Genomic DNA, 14,835 nt, shown 5'->3' with positions numbered 1-14,835 from the left:
AAATTACATGCAGTTCCATTAAGTGGCGCTAAAGTTATAAGCCATCCAAGAACTGCTTTTCACCAAACCAGTAACACAGCAAAAAACACCCGTTATTTTGCTTCTTGCAGCCATATTCAATCCCATCCTCATCACCCCTCACTTCCCGAGAGATTATTTGATAAGTTTGACAAGTGCATTGTTGTGTTTTTTAATATGTTTTTACCACGATGTCTGCGGACTTCGGCTGATGTCCGCAAATCCAAGATGGTTGGCGTTTCCAAAAATCTGACGCACTCCACGCCAACCAATCAGCGAACACGTTCTGTGTCCGCGGACATGACGCAAGTCTATTAGCCAATCGGTGTCGTGTCCGCGGGGCAAACAGGGAAGTGGCGTCCAAGGAGCAGACATAGATATCACTAATTTTTTTGCCTTACGTGTTGGTCGTTTATAAAAACAAATACTGGATGGATTGACACCAAATTAACAAAAGCATGCTTTCTGGACCAAGCCGCTACTCCTGCTGCAAATTTGGTGAAAATCCATCCAGCGGTTTGGGCTGTAGGCGTGAACAACATTTTTTCCCATTATGTCTATGGGAAAAAAAGACATTTTGGGACCCCCCTATAACTTTGCCCCCCTTGACAAAACCTCACTAAACAGATTCAGAGTGGGCCATATACTTTTCTTGCAAAGTTTGGTGAGGATTCGTCCAGGGGGAGCAAAGCTATAAGCCGCCCAAAAAGTGCTCTTCCTATGGGTTTAACTACATGGCCGCTACCGCAGGCCATGTAATATATGCGGTCAATTGTGCAAAGGTCAATTCGGACCCTTGTTATTCAGTCAATTGTGCATTCGAACAATTGTGTTCGAATACATTTAGTGTAATACCATAATGACCAGTACAGTGGTGATCAATGATGAATATGAATACGCCTATGAAGTGTGTTTTGATTCACCCTCTTCACCTCACCACATTCTTTTATTGAAAAGTAAAGTCTGCAAAGTAAATGTGCTTTAGCAGTAGTGTGGATTTGTGGTTTTGCATTGATATAAATATGATTTTATTTGTCCAGTGTCTGTATGGTGTGTGTTCCCTCACACCGGGGGAAAAAACAAAAAGACACAGGGGTGGTTACTTGAGGAATTGTGAGCGTGTGTGTGTGTGCAAAGGACAAAGTGAGAGGGTCAGAAAACAGCAAAGAGGTCACTGTTCTTCTGGCAGGGCCCCATCGCCATTCCTTGCCCCGCCAATGCCACTGCTCCCTTGCACCGAGCACTTGGTCATGGGGAAAACAACACAAAGACAAAGGGGTGGTTAGTTGGGGGATCCAGCTCCTGCATGTCCTGTCATTCGCCTCTTCTCTGCTGACTGTTGTCGGGGGGAGGGCACTCATCATCTGCCTGATGCGCCACTCTTCATTCTGCATAGCACGGTAGTTTTCAGGGTGGTACTTCTTAATGTCTTTGTAGGCAATAGCCAAAACATTTTGAAGCAGTAGCTCACCACACCCCAAAATCAACCCACAGAGCCAGCATGATTGAATCAAGCCACAAGGAAATGGCTTGCAGCCCTTTGTTGGCACTACTAGGATCCCACAACCCGACAAAGCAGAAACAGCAGAGCCTTACAAGCGTGTTTCAGGGGTGTGCTTGTCGGCACCACCAGAGATTGTAGGCTGCTTACTGAATCACTTCGAGAATCGATTTACTTCATTGCTGATTTCATAGTTGTTGTGGTGGTAGCAATCATTGTCATCATGCGTGCCATTCTTGCGGTAGTGGATGCACTGCTTGTGGTCATCATCATCAGTGGTTCTGCTGGTGCTGGGTCTTTGGAATATCTGGGGATCTTGTGACACCTTTCCAGCTGTAGGGACATTGCTGATGTGACAAGCGAAAATGTGCTGGAGACTACTCCCCTTCTAAATTCTGTTCTGGAGGTTCTGGCGGTGGCTGATGGTCCTGCAGTGGTGGTCGCAGTGGCTGATGGTCCAGCAGTGGTGGTGGCTGATGGTCTGGCAGTGGTGGTGGATGATGGCCCAGCAGTGGCTGTGCCTTAGGATCCGGCAGTTTCGGTGATTGATGGTCCGACAGTGGTGGTGACTGTTGGCCCCGCAGTTGCTGTGCCCGAGGGTCCAGCAGTGGTGGTGACAGTAGTGTTGGCCGTGGCTGATGGCCCGGCAGTGGCTGTGCATGAGAGTCCAGCAGTGGTGGTGGCTGATGGTCCGACAGTGGTTGTGAATGATGGCCCGGCAGTAGCTGTGCCTGAGGGTCTGGCAGTGGTGGTGGCAGTAGTGGTGGCAGTGGCTGATGGTCTGGCAGTGGTGGTGGCTGATGATCTGGTAGTGGTGCAGTTGGCGACTGCTGGTATGGCAAATGCTGATCTCCTTCTGTGCTGGTAGCAGGGCTGGGTCCTCCTCCTCTTCCTGCTCACTATTGGTGATGCAGACTAAGTTTACAGGTCCCTTGACTAGCTTAGGAAGGTGCAGTCCTGTCTCCTCATCCTCATCATCCTCCAGGTGATGATGGTAGCATCCTCAGAGGCGGATTTGGTGTTGGTGTTGGCTGCTGGTGTGGTGATGGCAATGCTGCATGTGCATTAGTGGCTTCCCTTTTCTGCTTCTCGACAGGTGGTGGCTGGTGGTGGTAGTGGTCCTCAGTCCCCTTGACTGGCAATGGAGGTTCCAGGGATGTAAAGTAGGAGGTTGAAGGAGTGGCACCCGGGTATGTCTACTCCTCCTCCTCCACTTCATCTTGCTGTCAATGATGCTGGCCTTCTCGGAGTCTGATCCCAGTCTAGTGGTGGAGTGCACTGCAGGCTGCCGTCCTGGGCTGCCAAACATGCTCTTGCTTAAGCCCACATCGGACAGTAGGAGGCCAAGGCTTCCATCTGCTGCTGACGCCACTACCGTAGGAAGCAGTTCTTGCTCCTGCTGTGCTGGGTTGCTGCTGCTGCTGGTTGCAAACAGTGGGGAATCACCTTCTGTCGCCATCATGATAAGCTGGTTCCTGCATGACAATGGTGCTACTTCTGCTTGTCCAACTGCTGGTGGTCCTGGTTGTAGTCCTTCTGGCTGGCTGGCTGCTGCTGGCTGTGTGTGCTACAAGAAGAAGACGACGACAAAGGGAAAGATGAAGAAGGTGGTGCTGCAGTGCTGCTCTGGTGCTGTTACTCTCCCAAACAGAAGGGTTGTGCTGGACTTGGAGGTAAGTCTTCATTTTTATAGCAGGGCCACAAACCAGGTAGCCAATCACAATATGGCATTTTGCATGCTCATCCATTTTACGAACAGATGTTTTGCAGGTGTGAGAAACATGAAGGTGTCTCGCCCGCTAGTCCCCGCAGATTTCTTATCCAAGTGGCCAGGACACAGCCTTCGCTTTTGCAGCCAGTTCCTGGGGGTGGACCAGTGCAGAAGGATCACTTGGATGAGGGGTCTTTGGGGAGTGAGTCACCAGACGGTGAGACAAGTTATCCCCTTCTCTGTAACACCTTTTCCCCATCCTACCAAGTAGGATACTTAGCAACCAACCACCCCTTTCCTGACATGAACACTTTCTCAGGGACAGTTCACCATGAGCAAAAATTGACTAACACCAGAGCCTTATGCCTGACATGTCCCAATATGGTCAGGCAAGCTCAGGCAATTACTGATCTTTACGCAGACCTGACTTGAACCAAACTTCCCAACATGGAAAAAAGTCAGCGCACGTACACTCTGAGCAAGGCAAAGCACACGAGGAAGCCGCAGTTCCGAGATGGCAGTTTAATACAAGGAGAAAGACGGCGAGACCAGAGAGGCTTGCAAAGAGGGAAGTGCCTTTGACCTTTTCAGATCGTTACTTTTGCAAACCTTGGAAAATAAGAAACGTAAGACTGGGGACTAATGCTGAAGAAACCTGCATTGTGTGTTGGAGGTGCCCGGGGCTCTCCCGTGTCTATAACCCAGGCAGGAGGAACTGTTGCCACTGTGGTACTGTCCTTGGCTCCTACACCAAAGCAGTGCCAGTAAAGACAGCACAGCCGGTGAGTCGGAAAGACTGATACCAGTCCAACTTTTTAGAACCAAGGTTGCAAGTGGCAACATTGTATGAAGAAATCTAAAGAGACGTGTGTGTGAAAAGTATGTAACAAGCAAAACAAATATAATTGAAAACCAGAGAAGTGACTGAAATTTTGGAAGCCAAGACAAATACCGCAGACAGGGTGGACCGGTGCCACATGGGTGCTCATTCGAAGGTCTCTGTTAGGTATCCAATGAGTTGGCAACTGTGAAAAGGGAAATTGGAGATCGAAGTAGTCCTGCAACGGGTCAAGCTAAACCCTGTGCACATTCAAAAGTCTTTAATAGTTTAATGCAAACTGAAATTGGTCTGAGCCCGGGTGAGGAAGCCTAATTGTGTAAGAGGAAGGATCTGAGCCCGACAGCGGGGGATCCAGGGTGAACAATGAGTCACACGAGAAAGAATATTCTCTGAACATTGTAAAAAAGGAGATCTGAGCTCAGAATATGGGGATCCACAGTAAAAGATTGTGATATAAAAGGGATCGGAGCCCAGCTCAGGGGGATTCAGAGTGAATTAATTACAAGCATTGAGTGCATATAAGAGGAAATCGACTTTGTGTTTTGTTTTGGTACATCAGGCCCTCTAAATCAAGAGACTTTCAAGTAAAGAGATTTGGGTATAGAAGGACCTGATGCTGGTAATGGAACTGAATCCTCGTGCCGAAGAAGCCAGGGTGTGTGCTTTGCTCGAGTGAACCGCCTTGCCACTTGCTAAAAATGTGGGAAAGGGAGGCCAACGTCCTGAACATCGTGACATATGATTTTGTGAACACTTCTTTCTTTTTCATGAACACTACCCCACACTATTAGTATTTAGCTGTAAGGTTTGGCAATCTTTTTTTTTTAAGTATAGGCCTTTTTTCTTTGACAAGACTCCACTAGGACTGCATTATTATTATTTGATGATCGTAGCTTGCTCCCATCTGTAGATTTAGGGTTAGATAGGTGTTTATCACACCAATGTTGAAGTTCAATAAACACCCTTGAACTGTAGTCACTTGTGTCTGTCTTACTGTTGATACCATGCCTTCCTTACACAGGCCCGAAGCGGAACATCCCACAAAGCGTATGTGCAAAGTGTTTGCTGTGTGTATTGCGCATGCACACAGTACAAGACCCAGCCACACATAATGTAGTGTGCATGTGCGCATAACAAATGTTCATAGTTTGTCAATGCAGCACTTTGAAAACAAACTGCACATGCGCACAATCACGAAATCCGCATGCTGCATGCTCTGTAACTGAAACAGGGCATTGCATGTGTGCAGCCGAAAGAGAATTGAGTGAACACAAAATACGTGTGGGCGAAACAGCCAAACAGAAGCATGTTCCCAAGCATGAAACTAAATGTGACCTGGCACACTGAAACATTAAAAAAGGAATACGAAGTGCATGTGGACGAAACAGCTGAAACTAAGCTTGTGGTCCCTTTTGGTGGGGGTTGCTGTAAGAGAAGCTGGCATGCAACAGTGGAAATTACAAGCACGAAGGAACACATGTGGAGCAGAACCTTGTGATTTCGCCCAGCACTAGTGGTATTGCTATGCTTACTTACTGGTCATCTTCATTAGACCTATGCCTACTTTTCCTCATCACAGTCCTGACAGAGTTGTGCTGGGAGCAACATGCGTGTAAGGAGGATGAACAGGGTCCTGAGTAAAAGAAAAAGGGGTATCCTTTATTTTATATGGAAGGTGTGGCACTCTCACACATAAGGACTCAGTAATCAGGGCATTTCCTGCTGCCAACCATAGAGAAATAAAAGACAAGCTCTAATAACAAAAACAATTAACATTGTATAATGCAACATAAATAATAGCAATAATCGCAATAAAAAAAATGCACAAGAGACACAGAAATTAAACTCTTAAAAGCAACATTCAGGTACCATCTCTCCAGCCTTCAAAGTTCAGCCTGCTCCTACAAAATGACTGCCATTGTAGTAGAGCGTTCACCATGGTGCATTTGTCCAGCGTCACAGAGCAGTTGATTGACACCAGAGCCACTGTAATAAGGATCTTCAAGAGCTCTGAGATAGAGATAGAACTCTATGTAGCCAGATCCAAAAAGTGAGTGAATGCAGAAAAAGACTGCAATAGAGAGCCAGGTGAGGAGAAGCCAATTTGGAGTGTTCATCTCATGGGATTAGGTTTCTTTGTGGAACCTAACTGCATATGTCTGGATACATGCAGTTCCATTTCTGTTTTTTATCTTTAAATATTTGATCAAATGAGTTCCATTTAATTGGATAACAGTAAAACTGTCATTTAGTATGCATTGAAGGTTGTCTATACTTTATCATACTTCAGCCCGCTGGCGGGAGCTCATATATGAAAATAGTCATATATAGGGACCCCCCCTACATGTGTATGGTGGAGGCCCAACCTGCAGTGGAATTGTGGCTACACCATTGTGGTACATCATAGCACGTATGCCTGCCATTGTGAACATTGCGTCTGCCTTCTGGGAATCCTTAAATAGTTTGTGGTGGCAGTAACATTAGCTTGTGTGCCAGCACTAGAGAAGTTTTGGAATAAGACCATTTCAAATCCTTTTAAGCAATTCACAAACTTTGCAATCTGACTTCCTCTTTATATTGCAGTGTATCTCTAAGGATTTGAAGTGTTATTGTTTCATCTTTCAATCATACGTTGGTAAATTTGTAATGAACGTTAAGAGCAATTGCAAATTCAAAGTCATGTGAGTTGTACGACTTTCCAAATATCACATTAAATAAGGGATTCTATTCAGAGCCATCAACCGCAACAAAAGCAATAAATGAATGGTTCATGGGTCACATCAACAACAAATTCATGCCTGCTTTAACTTCCACCACCAAGATGATGAGGTAACTTGCCAATGCAAACTGTTGCAATTTCAAAAAAAGAAAGGAATGCAATACAAGGAATCTGTTCATGGATCACCAAACCCCTTAGAAAGGTAGGAATGTAACCGCTAGTTTCGTCCACCATCCCAAGTAGTTGGTTGAAGGAGTCCCAATGTGATGCAGTACATTGTAGAGAGAGAGAGCTATCATCATTTATTTTAATAATCGCAGATAGCTGTAATATCCTCTGAGATTCACAAACGCATAAGTCATTAGCATTGATGTGGCCTGTGATAATGTTACAGAAATCAAGTGGGGGGTTGCCTAGAGCAATGTTTTTGCAAAATACTCCAATCCCCACTTTTCAGAATGTCTTTGAATATTTATATTCAAAGATTATGTTTGAGAAGTTGCCAGTAGAGGGCCCACATAACCTGCAGGGACACATAGGACTCAATGCAGCTCTTCCTGGGTTAACCATTATTATAAAACAATGCACTATTCAGGTCAGGGTGTGTTAAAGGATGGCTGATACAGAAGCAGATTAGGTTTTACACGGATATTCCCACACTCCTTCTGAGACAATCCCACAATGAAAGCCTCCATCAAGCAGAGTTCACATTGCAGTTTGTTGCACACTTCTAGTGGGTTTATAAACTCTGGAAGACTTAGGCAACTGCACATTCATTTTGAAACCCTAAATGAGTGGAAACAATGGATGAAACCTGAGTTGCATTGTTCTGTGTAATACAACCACCATGTAGGGCTGGTTGCTTAAGCAGTCAAGAGACAGCTGCTGTTGAGGGTACCCTCCTGCTGGAGTGTAGCAGTAGTTTTCCCCAGGTGCCATTTACAGTTCAGATTGGAGTATGTACCCTAACAGCATGGAATGAGTGAGCAGCAAGAGGTTGGTGCTGAATTTGGTTTACAGTAGATCACATACATTCTGGCATGGAGACTCTGGCCTGATTCACAAAGGTTTTCACTGAATAAAATCAGCAGATTCCTGTGAGCATCAAACATGTGCACCTGCTACCTTACACCTTATTCACAAAGTGTAAAACTGGAGCAAATCGTGAGATGCCTGGAGCCTCTCCAAGATGTCCTTCATCAAGTCTTTGAGATGCACACGTGCACAGGCTATTCACAAAGACACTCCAAACGTCTCCAGATTTGCTCCAGGTTTAGGCTTTGTGAAACAGGTATAAAGTATGAGACCCTAGATTTTAGCGAATCCAATTTCACCTACTCAGAAATCTTCTAATTTATTTTTCACTGAATTGGTTAGGTAGGTAGGCACATTTTAAAACATAGATGGGGGTGGTGTAAGGGGATAGGATAAGGTATGGGGAAGTAGGGGTGAGGGTGGGGGGTCTCTGCATGCAAAATCTAAAAATAATTGAAGAAATAAACATTCGAAGATTTCTCCTTTAGGTGAAGTGGATTTGTTGAAATCACAGACATTCTATAAAGTAACTGGTGCAAATCCGAAATGCTTATGGCATCTCATGGCATCTCCTCATTTACTGCAGTGGCGGTCTTTGTGAAACAGACCCATTGTGTGTAGTCGGAGACTGCTTGTTACAAAATAGCGTTGAGAGTCTGGCAGGTAAACCATATTTTCTTTAGTTTTAAAATGGATATTTCTAAAAAATAAAGTCTCGTAAGTACGTATAACACCATTTCATTTTGTATCATTTCTAGGATCCCCAAAGTTCTATTCCCAAAGGAACAATGCTGGCAATTCTAATATCCACAATCACGTATCTTGCTGTTGCTGTCGTTTCAGGTATTTATAGCAATGTTCCCATTTACATATGTATCTATGAAGTTTTTGTATACTATTTAATACTGTTTCAAAGCACTATTTTATATTAATGTGTTCCTTAGATTAACACCAACAATTTAGGTACTAATAACACGTACATATAAGAGTGCTGAGAAGTGGGAGAACCTGACATAAAGTGGTACATAAAAAGCAATATTATTACTATAATTGTTATTATCGCTAGAGTTAGTGTAAATTATCCTTGTGTACTGCTGGAACGTTACAGTATTCTTTCTGTAATTCTTTCTTTCACCTTCTTCCTCACCAAACTGGAAGATTTTTTTTTTGTCTTCTCGTTAGTGGTCAATAGTGATAATGTAGTATTCAATACTAAATGAAGACTAAAAGACTAGAAACAAGTATTTGCTTAGTATCTTGTTAGTAATTGACTGGTATTTAGCACACTGAATAGTCTTCGTATAGTAGTCTGTTTAAAACAATACTATGAATACTTAAAAAAGTAGCTATAGTCTTCGAATACTACAAAAGGACCAGTTAAATACAAGGGGTCTGATTCACAGAAACATTTTTATATCAGTGGAATCCCATTAGAAAACACACTGTGAATATGGCCCTAAATGTAATAATTGACTTTGGTAAGGGAGGTTCCTCAAGGACAGAAGTGCTACTTAAGTACAATGTTAGAATCCATTTTGTAGCTGACTGGAACCATTTTTTAATCATCGAGGGATATATTATATTTAGGATTCTTTCCATATTTAAGTTCAAACCTTCAAAATATTGAATGGAGCCATATCACTAAACAGATGATTAAGTCAATTCCACAATGTTGTCAGAATGAAAGCACATTTAGTTCAACAAAGAATACATTGCATCAAATTGCAATTAACAAAGAGCAAGAAATGAACAGCTTATAAATATTGAACTATTTCTTGCTGGGGATGGGAGAGCACTGGTTGTGATGAATGTACTAAAGAAAATAAACACGGAGTTTCCCATTTTTTGTAAAAGTAGGATTAGGTGGAGGGACTGTGGAAATGCCTATTTTTGAAGTATGGTCCTGGTGAAGGAGGAAATGATTGCCAATGTGGTAACCACCCCTGTACCATATACAGGATTCCCCAATGTGGCATGCATATGTACTTGTCCAACATGACAGCGCAATGCAATGAATTAGCCGTTTCCATCCTAGAAATAAAAAGACAACAGGAATTGGCAATGCCAATAGTTTGGGCATTTGCGTAGGCACAGGAAAGCCATTTGCCAGCCACTGCCTTATTCTCCCAGCAGTAATAGCGCCGAAAACGGGCCGTAAGTGGACATTTTTACCTCCAGCTTTTTGCTCGAGGTAAAAGTCCAATTTACCGCCCAACTCAAGATTGGGCCAGCCCTTAAATGCAGCGGTAACAGCGTTACCGCTGCATTTAAGGGCTACCGCCAACCTCGTGATGAGGCCCTTTGTATTGTTATTGTTATCATTGTTAATATTATGTTTCATAGCACAACTATTTGCCTCAGATGGCACAGGAAATGGGTGATTTTGAATGCATCGTGCCTTTCCAACAGAGCCTAATTTCTAAAAAACCCTGAATACATGTTAATGCAATTTGCTATCCTGTGGAGTGATTTTTAACAAGAGGAGCCTAGCAACAATGGGACTTATTAAGTGGACGGTGCTAAACATGGTGGTAACTCTGAGGACAGAATTACCATTACGGACATGGTGTCTGGCATAAAAAGTGTCAAAATTAGGAGGCTATGGGTGTTTATCCTGACCTTCGTCAGTAATGGTAATTGCGTCCCACGGTAGTAAGGCCAGAAACCAATACCACGCCCTCATTTCCCCACTTTGCACCGGAAATAGCATTACTGCTGGAAAAGTGGAGGAATTAACAATCTGTAATCCCGCCGGTGGAATTTACACCAAGAAGAAATATCGTCACTCTGCAAACAAGAAGCTCAGCAGCGGCTATCCTTGAAAACACAACCCATTCAAAATCCCCTTTTACCTGTTACCATCCGAACCCACAAGTTGTGTCAAACATGCCAGGGGAAAGGGCTAATGGAAGGTGTCCGAAATGCATTTGTGGAAACCAAAATTGAACAAGGCAGACTTCCGGGTTCTTGCTGATGAGTTGGTCAGTCATGCAGAGGAACAGTTTGGAGCTCAGCAGAGGAAATCGGTATGCCACACTTTTGGCGAATGGCAACTTTCCCGAATGCATTTTCGCTGAATTATTTACTTCTTTTTTTTTAACGCAGATGGTAAGTATGGGTTAGACATGCAGAGGGGGTGCGGGTGGAAGAGGGGACTACATGGGGTCTCCCCCCCTGCTTTCTGTGCGGATAAAAGAGATAAAAATAGCAAAACATCAGCAAAGCCTCATAGATCCTGGAAATCAACTGTCCAGGGTAAGAACAACATCTGGACCGAAATAAGAGACAATGCAGTAACTGTGGGCACTGCGCCTCAAGACAATGAAGAATGACACAAGAGGTAGAATCAAATGAAGGCCAGGGTGCAGAGTTTACAGTCCTTTCACTAGTAGGCGATAGCTGCCACAGGAGGTGACACGGTTGAGCCACTCAACCCTCACACCCATTAGAGGAGATATTAATCAATAGCATCAATAAGGCTGGTCTGCAGGGTATTGAAGGGACAGAGGTCATAGCAAGCAGTCAACCGAAGCCTGGTGAGTACTCCATGGGAGATTTATAATTTCTGTGATGTCAATGCTTAACTTGCCTCCCTACCTAAAGGAATGAGCTAGGCCGTGGGTCAGATGGCAACAATGCCTATGCTGGGCCTTTGGTCAAAGGGCCATGGTAGTAATCCAGGGGCATCTGTATGCATGCAGGGAAGAACCCCAGATCAAAGTGCCTGTGATGACAGCAGTGTAGTAAAGAATCAATATTTGTGTAACCTCAAGCAATCTGGAGATGCATATTCATCAGGGTAGCCCATTGCCACATAGCCAACCAACACCTCCCATGCTCTCATGCGATTCAGAAGAGGTCAATACCTTGAAATCCACCATGACACCATAGTGAAAGTACCAAAGCCGATATTTAACAAGATCCATGTCAGAAACGCATGACCCATGAACATGCCATTGAGTCCCAGTACAAATGGCCTGAGAAAAGATCATGTCTCATGCCCTACTACAAACATGTCATTCCTATGTGTAGCCCATCAAAAGATACCCCATCTAGGATGATAAAGTAGTATGCTGACTGCCCACAATGAACCACAAGGTGGACTTGTCAACTAAAACCCAGAGAAACCAAACTCCCTTTTGACACCGATCAAGGCATGTGCATGTCATAGGGCGCACACAACATAGTTCCAATGTTTGAATAGTGTTCTCCCTGCACATCAACCTTACCCCTTTCCAATTGTTCTTTGATCACCATCCTCGAAAATGCCTGAGAGTCATGCTCAGCTATGTACTAGTCACCATGATGACTGACTGCATGCAATTTATCCCCAAACAGGTTCACAGGTTAACCAGGGAGTTGAAGAAGGGCCTTGAATGACTGGTTCATTTCAACCTTCAGCTGCCACCACTGAGATGTCCACACCAATCACCAGCACCTTAGCCACCACCTCTGCTCCCTGAAGTCATGTTCCCATTGGATGACCCGGGCAAGAAAGTATTGCCATCAGTACCTGCAAGGCAGCTGCACCCAACAGTTAGACATCCACAACCCCAGCAGGTGTGGCTACTGACACCACAGACTACCATCATGCAGGCACCTGTTGAGACTAGTCAGCTGTAAGACATGCCACCAGTCCCCCATGGTGTTACAATGAAAACCACCATCAAAGATGAGACCAGTGCACAGGCCCCTCCTGCCCCATCCTCACCTGCTTCACTTATGCAGTGACACAATGAAGTGACTGATGCCCAGACTGATGAGGATATTGGTGTATCTGTGGATGCCGGTGAGCAGAGGGATGGTAGCTGTGCAAAATCCCGCCCTGTCTGCAACTCTAGCAATGTTTCTGAGTACACCCTTGAAGGGATCTGGGGCAGGCTCTACATCAAAGAGCATCACAAGAGCATTGAAAATATAGTGCAGCAGCAGGTGGAATACTTGCACGCCATTATGAATGCTGTGTGAGGTTCATCCCAATGGATGGCTAGAGCTTTGGATAGGCAGTACCACCACCTCACAGATGTGACATCATCAGATAAGTCCAGTGTATTTGAGAGCCCGCAGAGGTAATATTGGTAGGCACTGAGGCAGTGCAGAAAACACTGCTCCTGGCAATACAGCCATCCCCACAGAAGGCTCACTGCCTGGGATTCTTTCCAGTCAGTTCCAACACTAATACAGACGTGTACTCTCAAGCTGAGCTATGTTTCATGGGAACATGGTCACATTAATAGGACTCTTGTTTGGAGTGTGATGAATCCTGCAGATCCCTCACTAAAACCCTGCCTAAAGTCTCCTCCCAGGTGACCAGGGAAAGGCAGACGCTTTCTGATCCTGACCTTGGGGGTGGTGTACTACGGCAGGGTCACCTGGGAGGAGACAAGGCCCAGGGTGGCGAGAAGATCTTGTGGGATGAGACACAGTATTTATCTTTGAAAGTGAAGAGCCTTTTAAAGGTACCAAGATATGTAATGGCTTATTGTCGTTATAATGTACCTGAACCACACATCAAGCCTGTGGATTTGAATAATGCTGGTGTGACATCTTTAAATACCCCAAGGAAGGAAAGACCATTTGAGACTTCTGAGGTTAAAAATCCCCCTTACTCCCAGAGGTGCATTTACAGGAAACCTATAAATAACAGCTTAAAAGAACTACCTTCTCCTTTTCAAGTAAACGCTTGTGACCTTTCCTTGACTGCATTTAAGAGAAGTGCATTTGCAATTGAAAATAATAAGCTAACAAGAAAACCTAATTCTGCTGGTTGGGACTACAATTCCCATACTCCCCTAAGTACTGGGGCGTGGGAGAGGGCTAAGGAGCAATGTTTCAGGAGTAGTCAGCATGTTATGAATAATGACCCACACCTGAGGAAAGCAGAGAGGCTTAAAAGGCCCCCTCAAGTGCAGGCCATTAGATGGAGTTGGAGCTGTAATAGTTGCAGGAGGAGCAGCAGCAGAGCAAGAGCCTGTTATTGACAATTCAAACAGTAATTGGTGGAAAGAAGAGACACCGGGAATTTGACCAAACAGATTCCAACTGCCTGTCCTGAGAGGGTGCCGTTCCCCCTAAATCTAAAGTGCAGAGGTTGCGCAGTGGAAGGCGTGAAAGAAGACTGCTTTTCCCCATGTGAACCTGATTTCAGAGATTGCGCACCAAGAAGCGTGCAGGAGACCGTAGCTGAGTGTTGGCATACAACCGAGGGTCCCAGGAGTGAGACATCATGGAAGGGATGAAGACACCTTTACAGAGGAAGGGTGTGTGTCTAAATAAAACCTGAAGCAGTCCAAATCCTGCAACACACAAAAGGAGCAAGACAGAAGCCAGTAAGTGTTATGAGCATTCTGATCCTTTGCACGAACAATGGCAGGCAACTGTAGCTAAGCAGAATCACTCATGTATGAGGGAAGCATTAATAAACCGACGAGTGATTGTCAGACAATGAGAAGTTATGAAAGTAGCACTCGCATATGAGTGAACTTTTTCCATAGCACCCGCGTAAGAGTAAAACACTATAAACCATGTTCATTGAATTTTGAAACTTCTGAAAATAGATAAGACTGGTTGTGTGTGCTTAAAAAGTGATTATGAGGTAAAGGTGAACCAAAGAGTCAATTGAGGAGCTGTTGAAGATGAAGCAGCACTGCAGTTAAGTGACTGAATATTGAATTGTGAGCTTGAGGGAACAAGCATTGCCCAAACCAAGAGTGAAATAAGCATTGTCCAAGCCAATAGTAAGACGAGCATTTTCCCAAAGCCAAGAATGGTGCAAGCATTGCCCTAGGTCAAAAGGGATACAAGTATTGCTCAAGCCCAGAGTTGTGTAAACATTGTCTTCAGCCAAAAGAGACTAACAGAAAACAAACAAGTAAACTGCTTTTGTGGGCAGAGAGCGAAAAGGCGAATTCAAAGTGGTAAAAAGGTGAAGCCTGATGATTGTAATTGTTCCCTAAAAATGGGTATAACTCACATTGCCAAAGCCACAAGGAAGAAAGGTAGAATTACTT

At 44.4% G+C, this 14,835-nt stretch overlaps 1 protein-coding gene across 1 annotated transcript in view; it reads left to right on the top strand.

Moving 5' to 3' along the window:
* Window positions 1–14,835, top strand: part of LOC138577272 (solute carrier family 12 member 2-like) — a 953,949-nt gene that overhangs the window by 640,219 nt on the left and 298,895 nt on the right. The window contains exon 9 of the mRNA XM_069649614.1: window positions 8,584–8,668. Coding sequence (XP_069505715.1) covers window positions 8,584–8,668 — 85 coding nt within the window. The remainder of the gene's footprint in view (window positions 1–8,583; window positions 8,669–14,835) is intronic.

This window comes from Ambystoma mexicanum, chromosome 1p, assembly GCF_040938575.1.
Source record: "Ambystoma mexicanum isolate Mex_15411 chromosome 1p, UKY_AmexF1_1, whole genome shotgun sequence".
Taxonomy (NCBI): domain Eukaryota; kingdom Metazoa; phylum Chordata; class Amphibia; order Caudata; family Ambystomatidae; genus Ambystoma; species Ambystoma mexicanum.
This window is presented reverse-complemented; position numbering and strand designations above follow the sequence as displayed.